This window comes from Bombus terrestris, chromosome 8 (genome assembly GCF_910591885.1).
Source record: "Bombus terrestris chromosome 8, iyBomTerr1.2, whole genome shotgun sequence".
Lineage (NCBI taxonomy): Eukaryota > Metazoa > Arthropoda > Insecta > Hymenoptera > Apidae > Bombus > Bombus terrestris.
In genome coordinates, this window is record NC_063276.1 from 5,130,076 (window position 1) to 5,145,196 (window position 15,121).

A 15,121-nucleotide genomic window follows, 5' to 3' on the forward strand; every position below is an offset into this window, starting at 1 on the left:
CGAAGATTTCTTCAACTCATTTAATATCATAACGAGTACTACACTTCGGATGTTTTATATATTTTTACATACGTGCATTCTGCGCATTTTTGCATCTTCAAATCTTCTATGAATGCATACACTCATTACGTTAAATCCCCTTTTAATTAGAGCCCCAATTAAATACTCTATAAGTAATTAAGTAAACCAATTAAACCACGTGATATAAAAGAAGCATTTCATACCAAAATACTTTGTTTTTCAATTTTTTTTTTTTTTTTACGAATATAAATACTTTGTTCGCTGTATTATCTCTTTTCAACTAGTCTCAATTAAATACTTGATCATTTAATTAAATCATTTAGCACTAAGGAAATGTTTCACACTAAAATACCGGAATTTCCAATATTTCCTATGAATATATTTGTCTGCTCATTATATAAATGTTTCTTCTTTTTAATTCACGCTTCAATTAAATCCCCTGCAATTTGCGATCGATCTACGAATCAGGGAAGACGAGCCACTTAGATGCCAAGGTAGAATAATTTCGCTCCAAAGCATCACAATTTTTTATCTTATTCTACAACTACGTATATATGCGTTACATTAAGTAGATTAATTAATCAACTAGGTATCAAAATAGCATTTGGCCAGAAATTGATAGGACGCCATAATTTTCAACATCATTTTCTTACAAACATATTAAATCAATTAAATAATGAAACATCGCAAGTTTCAATTTTTCTACGAACGAGAAATACTTCGATAATTATACTAAAGTTCTCTTTCATTGAAATAAAGTTAACCCGAGGAAACCGTATAAAAGAGCCTGTTATTTAATTTACAGATGCGACTGTAATCACGAGTGACGACGCCCTCCAAGGGTACGACCCCCAGTTCATGGTTGGCTGTTATTTCCCCGCGGAATTTCAGGGTGAGTTCGTGACGCAGGTGAGCGGAAAGGAAGCCAGCGACACGAGCAACGAGCCCATTCAATATTCCACCATCAACATCACGTTCAACGCGATCCCCGTATGGGGCTACTGCCACAGGAGGATCGGCGATAACGTGTTGCTAATGGACAGGTGGGTCTACCTAGAAATCACCGAGTAATTTATTCCGACGACCGCTAGTCGCTACGATTTGCCCCTGTTTAACGATAACACTTTGTCCGTTTCCGGTAACCGCTTGACCCTAACGCGGTAATGGTAATTGCCAGTTACCTGAATCCGATTGGTAACAGCAAGTTAATATCTGTAAATGCGAGGATAAATTATTCTAGGAGAAGATCTTGGTTCTAGACTTAACAGCCATAGACAGTTGCATAAATTGTGAAGAATTTATGTTTAGTCTGCAAGTAGGAGTAGTTCTATGAAAGTCAGACTGTAACTAAATCCGTAACTGATTGTGAGTTACGGATTGCACGCTTACTTAATGCATCCTTAGGGACAGGGATGCCCCGATGTGTCTGCAGCGTGTCTGGGATGGAAATAGACCAGATCTCAGACGGTGTCGGCCTGCACTTTCTTCTTTCCCAGCTATAATTGTACCTAAGATGTAGTTAGAATTATACAAACGCATTTTATTAGATTTACAAGGGTTAAAATCTATCTAATCATAATTAATTTGCGTTTATCAAATTTTATTTTCACGCTGCAAAGTACTTTTTGATTAATGTAAGAAATAGATTAGGAGATTGATAATCCAGGATATTTTCATTCGTCTTCTTCTCTGAACATTTCATCGGGAGATTAAAACCAAATAAAGTCAATTACATTTATTTCAGATACGGTGATGGCGACTGCATCCGATGCTTCCGATTGTTAAGGAGATCACGCAACATTATCGAGGTCTTCTCTGAAGACCTGAACAGGTGCTATACTTCAGAAGCCACTGCTTTGGCCTCCTGTGATAAATTAAATTCCACGTCCGTTTTATATCGTAAGTATAACAATTATAAACATTTACGTATAAGAACATTTCGAAAATATGTATTATTTAATTGCTTGATTGTTTGGATAGGTACCAGGGAGATTGGAAATATCCCCATAAGAAACGAGTATTGTCCAATAACTGGCCAGTATCACTTCACGTATAATCTCAATAATGGATCTGATAAAGTTATCGAGTGTAATAGCTTCTCATCTTCCTTCAACAATTGTCCTGATGGCTCTGTTTTAAGATTGCACTTCAATCGTTGTAGCTTCGAGCCTCACAGTAATTTTCTTCCTAATATTCTTGTTGTTTGCTTTCTTAAGATTTTAAATATGTTCAAAGAAGAACTTATTTGTTGTTATTTGTTTTTCAGTGAATATTACGTTTAATTGCTTAGGCAACTGGCCTGGTCCAAACGGTTCTACTTATTTTGCCCTGATGGACATCAGTGGCAACTATGAAGGCAGACCACAGTATAGATGTGGAGTAAGTTGAAAATTTATTTTGTCTTTTCAATTAAGGTATATAATATGTTTCTTTAATTAAAGGATCTATTCTTTAGCTATTTCATGTTGACAATAAAAAAGGAAAAACATACATGGCTCTCAGCAGCGATTCTAGCTGTGCACAGAATTTAGATAATTCCACTAGTGGATATGAGACACTAGTCCTTAGTAAAATTCCAAACCAAAAGAAGATGCCAAATTATGTGAAGACTCACGTAGCAACGTTAGTATATTTTCTTAATTTTTTTTTTATTTACAATTTAGCATCGCATCGACATTTAGATCATTAGCGACGAGTATTTTCTTTATAGTATCCACTGATTAAATGTTTCTGATGGTTTCGTAGTCTTTTAAGAATTTTCTATTGGACTTAATTAATTAATTAAAAGCTATTATTGATTTAGATTTCCAAAATGGGCACAGGGTGTATGGGAAGAATCTCTGATTGTCAATGGCACCATGACTTTCACTGATCTTAATGGCTATAATAGTTACACGTTCATTACCGTTGATTCGAATGAAGAAACTGGCCGCTACATCGTTTATTCCAAAAATCAATGGTGGGATAAGACATTAATCGAATAATATTAAAATATTTTTTTACTCTAAAATAATAAAAATATTTTCAGTGAACAAGTGGCATATGTGTGTTTAATGATGAGGCAACGAAGTGAAAATGTACTAGAATTTGCAATAGGTATTTACCTTTTAGATAATTATTTCAGACGCCCACAGATATTAATGAAATTATTTAATCGGCTAAGTATAATCAATTTTTCATACAGGAATGGTGTTAAGTCCAGTTTATCAATCTTATTTGTGTGACGATACTAATTTGGATAAACCTGTTTGGATGACACAAGCACGTAAGTTAATTTCAAAGAAAGAAGATGTAAATTATATATTTCAAGAAAAAATCATGATATTAGATCTAATGCTATCAAAATTAGGAATTGAACGTGCGGTAGAGTCGCCTTGTCCAATTACTGGACAATATATGGGTATGATAACTGATCTATCAGGCATGTGTGCTGAACTAAGCAGCAACTGCAACACTCGTGAAATAATGTACTTTAAAGTTACTGACTGTGAATCTGGAGAACTCTATGAAGGTACTTACTTAAATAATTTAATTAATCTAAATTCATTGAAACCAAAACTCAACAAAAGAATTTATATTTCAGAACGAGCATACCTGTGTCTAGGTCAATGGGAAGAAAAAGGTGTTATGTATGCATATACTATGAGAAACGATACCAGTACAAATGAATGTTTTGTTGGTTTAATCGTGAATGATGAAGAAATTTATATCAAGGAAGCGGGGGATCATTGCATGAGAAATATTGATCCTAAGAAAGAAGGAATGCGTCTGTATAAGAAAGGTAGGTTCCTAAAGTGGAGTCTACATTAAATCAATATTTAATCTCAAAGTTATATGCATAGTGATTTAATGTAATTAGGTCAATGTTATGGAAATTCTCCAAGTCCTGCACCAACGCCAATGAAACCAATTCCTCACAATCCAATAATGAGAACTGCTACAACTCCGCGGTCGAGAGTATCAGGTAGAAATAATATTACTTACATTGATTGATTAACAATATTGTATGTTATAGAGTTTATAATACAATTGATTATTTTGTCATGATACCAGGTACCACCAGTATATCAGGAAACAATATTCCATCATTTGCCTCACATAAAACCACTGCATCTTATGGTTTTGTAATGTTCATAATGGTAATCGCGTTTTTTAGAAACATTTATATGTACGTTTGAGTACCAAGTCATTAATAACGAACAATGAACTAGTGAATGAATGCCGCTATGGGATATAAAACAAGAAAATCTTATTGTCTTAAAACAGAGTCATAAAACTTTTCTTAATTTTATTGAGATAAAGCTAAATGATCAAGAAAGTAAATATTATACATGAAGTATATTTAGAAAATGCCTATCCTGCTAAATGATTTCATCAGGAAAAAATAAGTATTTGAATACTTTTAATCTGATATAATGACTAATTATATTAATATTGTATTGTTGATATTAATTTGTTCCCTTAGCAAACACCATTCTAATCTACTTTGCATTTGAGAGATGCTTTTAACAAAAATTTCTGTAGATACATAGAACTTTGTTATATTTCAAATCTCCACCAAACACTGCCTTGTAAGATACAAGTAATAGTAAACTGTATGTTGCTAGGAGAATCCAAAGAAGTTTATATATTTTCTGATTATAACACACTTTTCATAATGGTTTTTTACTAAATCAATCATGTAGATGAAATTACTAATGAGACTGACTGAATTAATAACACTGTACAGAAAGATTCATCAATAGGAAAATATATATTTTTTTCAAATTTGTACTTAAAATAAGAAACTAACACTATTTTTTTCTTGTTGAAATAAATATATTATAATCTACATCGAATGAAATGAATGAAAATTACAAACTTAAAGCAATATACAAAATAAGAAATATGTTATCATTCTTAGGGTAATACGATTTATTCCCTGTGATTATTTGCAAAACAAATAATTTTTAAATAAGTCACGATAAATTTTACACTTTTTATATAATTATTGAATTAAATTTAACATCGATTTTTGCAATTAACACAAGCAAGTGTCATACTTGTACCTAAAGTAGAATTTTTACAAATAAGTATTGTGTGAAATGGTTTACATATTTATAGAATGCTTTTATATATATGCAATTCATTTTTATATTTATATTGTAAATGTATATAAATATGTATTTATAAATTTATACCTTAATGTATAGAATTAATAGTACAGTAATATTTACAATGTAGATAGTACTTCTCCAGTCATGCTGTGTATAAATTTAAACAATAAGTCCATCAGATGCCAAATTATTAACTTCATTCATTGCCAGTTCTCTAACATTAACAACTACTTTTCAACTTCAGCATTTGTAACGCTTATTATTTTGACATCTGGAAGGCTTGTATACTACAGAAAATTAATTATATCACAAAATTTCACAAAAATACATACATAAATTTACTCCTGAACTATTTTTGACATTTATTTTATATATTGCTAATTGAACAGTTTAATATTTTGTAAATTAACACAAGATATTTAAAAAATGCTACATTTTTTTATACAAAACAGTTACATATACCGATAACTATCTAAATTCAAATATAAAATTATACAATTTTATTTACGTTTAATTTATACTACCATCTTAGAATTATTGTGAATGCTGAAGACCATCCTAGTATCATAGTGTTCCTGTTACTGTATGCAAGAGTGCAATGGATTTATCATTACAGCTTAAATTATTAATTACTTTAAGTGTACATAAATTATATTGCATACTTGTATTTAAAGATAATAAACATAATTTTTAATGTATAAAAATAAACAATTTTTCTTTTTATATTATCCAGTGTCTATTTTACATAATCTATGCAAATATCAGGATGCCTAAATTTGTATATTTATATATACTACGAAATAAACAATTCGTAAGTAATAGAACTTATAAAATCGTACCATATTACATAAACTACATTTCTTTGTATTAAACTATAAATTAATGAAAAAAATGATAGAAGTATGTAAACATATAAAAAATAAACTTAAGTGTTTGCATGATCACGCTCATACAAAAGAATATTTTCCTTACGCTTCGAGCCCCATTTATATTTGTTACTACCAGATTTACCTACTACGCGATGGCATGGCACCAAATAACCAATATTATTTTTCATGACCGCATTTCCAACAGCTCGTACGGCTTTTGGTTTATCTATATTACACGCAACTTGTTCGTAAGTAACAGTTGTACCATGTGGAATAAGCATCAAGGCTTCCCAAACTTTTATTTGGAACTGTGTACCCTTCATGAGAACAGAAATAGAATCATCCACAGTTACACATCGGGAAAAGATTTTTTCTATAATTTTGTTTGTTTCGTTCGAGGTATCTTCGACCAATTTTGAAAGAGGCCAATCGTTCTTTAATTCATTCAAAGCTTCTTCATTATTTTTATCAACAAAAGCCAAATGCATAATTGCCTTATTAGTGTTAGTAATGCCAATTAAGCAATCCCCAAAAGGTGTAGCATGAAAACCATGGATTATCTTAAAATTTTCATGCTTTTCTTTATACTCTTGTGGTGTCATACTTTGAAACCGAACCATTATGATTATTTAAATTATTCAAATCTGTAGATACTAGGAAAATAAAGAAATAAAAGTTATTAGAAGGTAATATGTTTAGAATGTTTAGATGTTAGCTGTCATTCTTAAGGTGCATCTCCAGCCAATCTCAATGATTTGACATATACAAATATATCTTTCACCATTATTATATTTATTATGTTTGCATACACTATGGTCGTATACACTAGTTGTCTTTCTCGTACTGCTTGATTCACATTCCTACCCTTGATTTACAATTATGCGATCTATATAACTACCTATATCTCCACATCTCCTATGATACCACTGTATTTAAATGTTGTTCGTGGACTGTTTGTCAATATAATATAAGAAGTAATAGAAGTAATAGTTATAAGAAGTAATTGTTTCATGAAAAGATCGAATAGCGGTTACAAAACCGTTACAAAAAAATTTGTTAACTGTTCCAGTGGGTGAGTACCCGCCTTTACTATCCTTGGAAAAATTGCGGATGTTTATGGAAAATATAAGAGTTTAAAATTGTACAATATATATAAGACAAAATATATGAAATATTCAATATTTATTCATTAATTCTGTTCATTAAAATACGGAATTACATAAACATCCACAATCTATATAATTTTTATATAAGCTTTCGGCATCAGGTGAAGACTTGGAATACAAGTACCAAATTTTAAACTCAAACTTTGTTCATACCACAATGCTTGAAATTAATTATTTAATAGTAATCAATTATAAATTAATTCGAAATATTATATATATGATAAATACATAGGGAAGAATGATTTGAATCTATTATTTTATGAATATTTATCGAAACGCTACTACGTGGTTGATATGTGAATTATTTCGAGGAATTAGGCCATTCACTGCCAGGCAAATTTAGAGCATCTTGCTCCTTAAGATTTTATTTTAAAGAAAGAAGTCTCAAGACTTTATTTTAAAGAAAACATGGCATTTCACAAATCTATATATTATTATGTAAATATTATTATATAAAATTTTCGTTCATCCTTTCTAATAATTCCTAACAGCTTATTCTTTGACCAACTGCAATCAATCTAAGCTTGTAGCGCAAAATACGGAATATCTCGTAGTTGGCAATGAATGGGTTAATATGTACAATATACAATCAAAGTTTATACAAGGTTAATTGAGGGAATAGAATAAAATTAAAATTGTTGAACTGATTATTAAAAATACATAATTATTAAATAAATAAAATAATATAAAATCTGTTATAATATATTTAAAATAATTAAAATTGGTTTGGCTTTCCAGCTTTCTATTTTTTATATTACTACTTAAAATAATATATTAAAAATAATAGTTCTATGCAATGAAACCATATATGATTATTCTTTCAGTTTATGATTCATCAATATAATAATATTTCAAAAAGAAATTAATTGTGATTATTAATAATAGGCATGTTTGTTTATTTTATTCTATTTAAGACGCCATAAGTAAAGAATTTATTATTTACAAAGACAATATCATAGAGAAACGGAAATTTACAACATTTCAAGTCGCGTGAAGAAGGTATAGTAAGTATAGACCACGGACGCCGTGTTGAACAAGTGGAGTGGAGTAAAAAGAGATACAAATAAATAACGAGATCTCTTCTTTTCTATGTCTATTAATAATATTCTAGTATCTATTAGGAAGGAGAGAAATTATGTTAAATGTCTTTATCTCTTTTTCAACGAGGACATCTTCATTTGACAACTGTGGTTTATACTTCTTACATCTACGATGAAGAGAATGAAGTAAGATTTATACAAATATACAAGAATATTTTATGTAATCGTCCAATGAAACATGCACGATTATTTGATCACATGTTTAATTACGTAAGATTTGATTTCATGAGAATTTGCGTTGGGATTAACATTAAAAAATACTTTACGCGCTTTCGCGTCTGCTATTAATGAATTCCACATTGAATACCTCTGTAATCAATAAAAAAAAATCATTGTATATTTTACATTGTATGTAATATATCAACTATTTTTGTATCATAAATGCATGTTATATTATATAAACAAGTTTTTCAAAAACAGTGAGAAACTATTGGGCAAAAAGAATAAACTCTAAGCCAAATGTTACTTTTCCATTGCTAGCCTTTAAAATCCTTCTTTAACGACTTTGATGTCTTTTTAAGATAGGACTGCTTGTTTTGAATTGTTGTAACACTTTTGTAAAAAGTTATGACACTTTTGAAATATATATGCAATATATATAAATTTTTTAAATATAGATAATATTATATAATCTTACCATGAAAATGTTAAAATTACCACATATTATCAGGCTGTGTTTTGCTCTTGTAAGTGCAACACAAAGTCTTTGTCTATCTGATAGAAAGCCGATCTTCTGACTCCGCACACATGACAAAATTATCACATCACATTCTTGACCTTGAAAACGATCTACAGTGTCCACAATACATTTTATTTTTCTCTTAACATTCTCTGGCAATGAAGATATTCTAAAACAATAAAAGATCAACATGCAACAATTAATTCAGATGATATTTAGAATACACTTCCATTAAATGCTACAACTTACATTGCATTAACTTTAGTCAATATCATAGCTCTTTGATTATTATATGGTGTAAGAATTCCACACGAAATGCATGATTGCCAATTATCCAAATTGGCAAAGTTTAGCATACAATAAATAATATTAGCTACAAAATCTGCTTCTTCATTGTTTGAGTTATCATGATTCTGATTTGTAATCAAATTTAAAATTCGATATGAATGGAATGGAAATTTATCATTGCGTTCTACTGCATTCTTTAATTTACAACCATAGAAGAACTTATTTGGCCAAGAGGAAATATCAGGTTGCATTCGGTATTGAGTGTCTAGCATAATTGTGGGATTATTTGGTTGTAAATCAAAGGCGCTTTGCACTCGAGAAAAGATCGATTGATCCAACCCATATTTCTTTGCCCGTGTACTCAAAACAGTAGCTGGTAATTGATTATGATCACCAACTAAAACCAATGTATCTATTCCTAACATCAATGGTATCAAGGTTTCTGCTTCGCAACTTTGAGTAGCTTCATCCACAATACACACAGATATCCTTTTCTTATTAACACCAAAAATATATTCCATTTGACTAGTATAACAGGATGAGAGGGTGCAGGTTATTATGTCTGCAAACTCAAGAATTCTGTGTTCTGCCGTACGCTGCAATCTAATGCTTTCTCTGCTTCTATCATTTACTTCGTTCGATGATGTACGATTCTTTAATAACTCATATTTTGCAGACATATCTGCCAGTTTCATCCTAACATGCTCTTTATGAGTTTTATCCAAATTATTTGAGTTCAGCTTACATTGAAGGGCGTTAATCTTAGATTGTAAAAATAATTTTTCACTTTCTATACTATCGGATGGAATAGTGTTCAACTTGCATGTTTTTTTAATTTCTCGTTTCGCCAATTCAGTAACAGAAATATCTTTCACTTTTGAATGCATCATTTGTGATTGCCCAATACGAACCATCCTGAATGGTTTTATCTTTGCCTGCTTTTTTATCATGGTCCTAATTTCTAATAATCTTAAGACAATGTCATCAATGGCTGCATTTGATGGAGCACAAACTAACATTGTAAAAGAACTTCCATTGCTTGTATATCTGTTATTTCCATATAAAATTTGAGTAACTATATTTACAATAACTTTCGATTTTCCAGTTCCAGGTGGTCCTTGAATAAAACACAATTTGGTATCTTTTTGGATTACTGCTTTGGTTATTTTACTTACAGCTTCCATCTGTTTCTCATTTAATTTATCTCCTGTGATCAATGTCTCTAATTCAAAAACAGTTGGCAACTTGTACATCTCGATTCTTGGACATAAGATTAAGTTTACTAATGGCGACTTAGGGAGAAATTGCAATGCTTGTACCATTCGTAAATTAGGACGTAAATAAATCGCAGCTCTTAATCGTTGAACTCGATTTACTAGAATATTTTTATCGAGGTATTTTGTTATCACAGTATATGTTAACAATGTATGAGCATCTTTTACATAATTTTGTAAATCTCTGTTAAAATGTGTCACAGGAGTTAATACTGTTGTGTGTACGTTAGTAACAAATGCGAACACTTTACGAAAATCTTTTGATTTTTGTGAATTTTTGTGATTTTGAACATACTCAAAAAATACAAGATCTCCATATTTAGGATGAATTTGCCTTTGTATATCGTCCTTTGTGGCTAATACTTCCACCATCAACGTTGTAAGAAGTATTTTATTTGGCTCCACATTCGTCTGAATAGAGTTTTCAACTATAGAGCACATGAATGTGGGCCGTTTGTGTATATCCTCTATGCTCTGAAATTTGTTTGTGATGTTATGCCAAATTTCCAGCAACAAAAGCGAACTTATAGTATTATAATATTCATCATACGATCTATAATGAGTTAAGGTAGGGTTAAGTTCTTCAGGCTGAATAACAGGTGGATCTTGATTCAAATATAGCTGTTCTTCCAACCACACTGGTTTCCAGCATAAGATGCGGCATAAAAATTGGTTCATTGTATTGACCTTTTCTCGACGTATAGGAGCATCTTTTCCTTTCAGTTTTTTTAAAACATTCGATTCATCAATTTCATATTCACGAACAGTTTGAATCTCTGTAGAAAAAGACACTCGTTTCTCCGAATTCGGTTTTACAGCTGGTGACTTAAGATTTGGCTTAAGAGGTACAGAAGGTCCCTTTTCCACTGTCTTACAAGATTCTAAGCTTGGTTTACCACTTACTGCAGTATCTTTCAATTTAATTGTTTTCTCTGTTCTTTTTTCCAATGAAAGATCTTTTAATGCTGTTTCTGCTTCTACGATATTTATTTTTATTTTAGTATTATTAGATTTTTTAGGAATTTTTCCCAAATTCGAAATATCATTAAGAGTTAATTTATGCTGTACATCCATTGCTATTTCTTTAAAGACATTTTTACGTTTTGTTGCATCAATCGTTTTTGCATTTGAAGAAGTTCTATTTGCTGTTACAGATCGACTAGACGAAGCTTTAGACTCCTCTGTTGCAGTTTCCTCTCTAGATGCAGCGATCGTCTCCTCAACAAGGAAATCGTTTCGGGATTTTGTCGTTACTTTCGCTTTTGGTTTAGAAACAATACGTTTCTTTTCTTGATTACCTTCTAAAGATACTCGGTTTTCTTCGGCAATTTTCTTCAATTTCATCTTTCTATTATCTGCCAATGCTTTCTTCTCTTCCTTAGAAAGAGTATTTAATTTTTTTGTACTAGGGGGAAGACAATCGGCCCATTTGTGAAGTACTTTACGATTCTTTTGCTCCTTTGCATGCATATATTGCTCTAACTTCAACTTTTCTTGTTGTTCTTTCTTTTCTTTAGCACTTAATCGCGGTTTCGAAGGTTTTTCAGATTTTTCAGAATTTCCAGATCTTGCAGATTTATCAGACTTTTCAGGGGTTTGTTTATCTTTACTAGAAACACTTCTTCGTCTTCTGGAGGTGGGTAAGTGTGGAGGTTCGATTTCAGGCACCTTTTTCTCAACCGACTTTTTGCTCTTGGTGGGTGTAATAGTTTTTATTTTAATGTTACTCAAGGGATGAATATAATTTCCTGCCTCTTTTTGCATTGGAGGCAAACTCTGATTTTTCGGAGACTTACAATGTTTTTTAGTATCGCTAGTAGCACACGTGAATTGTTTAAGTAAAGTATTTTCTGGTGAAAGTACTTTATTTAAATTGTCTATATCCTGCAACGAGTTCTCTGTTTCTTTTTCTTCGTCTATGTTTGCTCTAGGAACTAACTCTTTTGGTAGCTCTTCATTAGTTCTGATTAATTCAAACTCGCTTACAATTGGTTCCTTAGTTACGACATTTATACCCATATCTTCTTTTTTTATACCATTCTTACTTTTCACATCAATTTCATCGTTTTCGCTGAATATTTGACTTCGGGATAATCTGTAAAACCAATTCTTATCTTCTTCGTCTTCACTATCTGTTATTGAAATAACAAAATCCACATCATCTATACCAAATCTCTCACTTTCTACTTCTGTAGGTAGCTCCTCTTTTACCTCATCTTTCATGGTTGTGTTCATACCATAGCCAATATCAAACAACTGGGAGCACGGAAAAATATCATCCTCACTATCGCTTAAGTTTATAACATCGTCCTCTGAAAATTTTGTTTTTGGTTGTTGTTGCACTTTCTTTAGTTTTATCGGAGATCCGACTGCAACGAAACTTGTATTTGAGGAATTTAAAGTAGCATTTTCATCAATATCGGTTAATTGCAATTCATCTTCAAATTTTATGATACCATCTTCGTTATGCATGAAATTTGGAGGAAGTGTTGCGAGTAAATCTCCTTCTTCATTGTTTTTAAATTGATTGGTTTTATCGATTGTATTTGGTCTTTCTATCTCATTCACAGTATTTGTTTCACTACTATTTTTTCTACTGTAGTAGAGTTGTTTTGAGTTGTAATTCCTGATTTCTAAATCAGATTTTACTCTTATTCTACTGTCCTTGATTGTATTTTTTGATTCAAGATTATGTAAATTATTTACTGTATTCTGTACATCTTTAGTATACATTAAATTATTTCCAGTATAAGTATCAATCTCTTGTAACATATTTACATTTACTTTCTCTGTACTCTTATTGAGAGAAATTTCCCCTTTTTTAATATCTTCTTTTGTGGTGCTTATTATCATATTCGATCTCAGGTCCTGACAATTTATTAATTCATCATCCATTGGTGATTCTGTTCTTGTATTGTTTGTCCAATTACTTGATGAAGGCATGTTGGCATCCATACGTTTCTTTGCATTCAATTTATCACAATTTTTATTTTTTCCATTTGATGAATTCAATGAAATATGAACTATTTCAATATCATTTTCATTTTTTTCTTTATCTTTTTCTGAAATAAAAGCAAAATTCTACTATTTATTCTTTGTCTTGTAACCTAAATAACCTGAATAAAAATGCAGTAATACCTTGCAGGTAATTTTTTTCTAAGATATAATTTTCATTTTGCAATTTGGGAATTTTACTTGCCACTTCCGAGTTGGAATTCGTGTCTTTTCTTTTACGTTTATCTACTCTGTCAGTCATTGACTTATCATTAACTATATTTACATTATTTACTATAGTAGTTTCTGAAAGTGTACTAACACTGTGACCATCTTCGAGAAGCTGTGGCTGTTAAAATTATTATAATATGTGTAACAATCTTACTCAATAAATAGTTCAAAAAAGATATCATGTGATGATAATTAGTCTGATGATATAATTAATTAAATCTTACTCCAATTGAATGTAGTTTATACACATATAGATTACTGTTTCCAATTGCATCTTCAGCAGTGGGACATCCAATGCCAATAACATCATTCGAGCATAATTTAGTTGTTTGAAAGGGCTTTTGAGCTACACCATTTATAAATATACCATTCGCACTCTAAGATAAATAACATCATCAAATGAAAATATTATATTAAGAAAATACATCCTCGTGCACTAATTTCATTACATAATGTGTACCTTTAAATCTGTAATATATAATTCATCTTTGCTATGGAAAAACATACAATGACGCCTAGATACTGTCAAACTAAGGCATACTATTTCATTTTCCTTGGCTCTACCACAAGTATACTGAAAACATATAAAAGAGACAATGCTTTATACAACGTAAAACATCCTTATTATTTGTTTTTGATACTCAGAATACTTTCTTTATTCATAAATATTGAATTTCTATGAACACATATAAAAGAGTAGAACATAAATAGAAGATTTAGTTCAATTACTAAATACTTTGAATATTTAATATATTTTTACACATTATGTATACTTTGAATACTTCTATGTATTTCAATTCTTTACAACTGCATAAATATTTGCAGTCTACGCATAATTTAACGATAAAATTAAAAAACAAAAATTATTTTATGGCGTGTGCTTGCTATCTACATAATAGAAGAGAAGAACATTTTATACTCACTGTATGTCCTGGTTGATCTAATACAATTGTGTCCGAAGTGTTAATACGTTCCAATATAAATCGGTAGTAGTTATCGGTACTCATTTTTAAAATAATGACCAGTTCTTTCAGAGGTCACCTAATGCTCTATATAACCTGTCTTCTTTTATTACATCGAAAACGATTCTTAGACTCTTCTACTAATAATTATATGATATGATTATAGATACAATACAATTCATAAAACTTAATAAATACGTCGTTTTGCGATGTTTTTAATGAATACACGTGCATTGATATTTACCGCCCTTTTCGAATGAAAATTGCGTTTATGCCATGTATACAGATATGCACACAAAGATTCAAACTTAGACATCGCAACAACGACATCTACGAGGAACTTAATATAAAATAATTTAAATCGAATTACTATGGAATTCTTTAATTAGTTGTTATAGAGTTATTTACAAAATTATCCTTCTGTTATATATATAATTGATT

At 30.6% G+C, this 15,121-nt stretch overlaps 3 protein-coding genes across 4 annotated transcripts in view; 1 reads left to right on the plus strand and 2 right to left on the minus strand.

Annotated features, from left to right (window-relative positions):
* LOC100652078 overlaps nt 1-5,466 on the plus strand; it is a 36,505-nt gene extending 31,039 nt beyond the window's left edge. For both annotated transcript variants that reach the window (XM_003397146.4, XM_012311144.3), the window contains exons 2-13: nt 827-1,064; nt 1,766-1,920; nt 2,002-2,196; nt 2,288-2,400; nt 2,477-2,643; nt 2,825-2,980; nt 3,050-3,117; nt 3,206-3,286; nt 3,371-3,532; nt 3,605-3,802; nt 3,881-3,985; nt 4,075-5,466. In XM_003397146.4, the coding sequence (XP_003397194.1) occupies nt 827-1,064; nt 1,766-1,920; nt 2,002-2,196; nt 2,288-2,400; nt 2,477-2,643; nt 2,825-2,980; nt 3,050-3,117; nt 3,206-3,286; nt 3,371-3,532; nt 3,605-3,802; nt 3,881-3,985; nt 4,075-4,199 (1,763 nt within the window). In that variant the 3' untranslated portion in view covers nt 4,200-5,466. The remainder of the gene's footprint in view (nt 1-826; nt 1,065-1,765; nt 1,921-2,001; nt 2,197-2,287; nt 2,401-2,476; nt 2,644-2,824; nt 2,981-3,049; nt 3,118-3,205; nt 3,287-3,370; nt 3,533-3,604; nt 3,803-3,880; nt 3,986-4,074) is intronic.
* A 138-nt stretch (nt 5,467-5,604) lies between these two features.
* On the minus strand, nt 5,605-6,624 carry LOC100652195 (methylated-DNA--protein-cysteine methyltransferase, inducible). Its single transcript, XM_012311143.3, has one exon. It carries the CDS (start codon nt 6,604-6,606, stop codon nt 6,043-6,045), a length of 564 nt encoding a protein of 187 aa, XP_012166533.1. The 5' UTR covers nt 6,607-6,624; the 3' UTR covers nt 5,605-6,042.
* A 133-nt stretch (nt 6,625-6,757) lies between these two features.
* LOC100651956 lies at nt 6,758-14,993 on the minus strand. Its single transcript, XM_012311142.2, has 7 exons — nt 14,642-14,993; nt 14,179-14,292; nt 13,943-14,095; nt 13,632-13,836; nt 9,181-13,555; nt 8,890-9,100; nt 6,758-8,561 (listed from the first exon to the last, which is right to left on the minus strand). The coding sequence occupies exons 1-7, from the start codon at nt 14,723-14,725 to the stop codon at nt 8,439-8,441; spliced, it is 5,265 nt and encodes a 1,754-aa protein (XP_012166532.2). The 5' UTR covers nt 14,726-14,993; the 3' UTR covers nt 6,758-8,438.
* Nucleotides 14,994-15,121: the final 128 nt, after the last annotated feature.

What these genes read in the sequence shown, in the direction of transcription:
- LOC100651956 (XM_012311142.2), bottom strand. Translation starts at nt 14,725, where the DNA reads ATGAGTACCGATAACTACTACCGATTTATATTGGAACGTATTAACACT. An exon ending in TATATATTACAGATTTAAAG is followed by an intron (nt 14,096 to 14,178) that starts GTACACATTATG and finishes TATTTATCTTAG; the next exon opens with AGTGCGAATGGTATATTTAT. An exon ending in ATAAACTACATTCAATTGGA is followed by an intron (nt 13,837 to 13,942) that starts GTAAGATTTAAT and finishes TAATTTTAACAG; the next exon opens with CCACAGCTTCTCGAAGATGG.
- LOC100652195 (XM_012311143.3), bottom strand. Translation starts at nt 6,606, where the DNA reads ATGGTTCGGTTTCAAAGTATGACACCACAAGAGTATAAAGAAAAGCAT.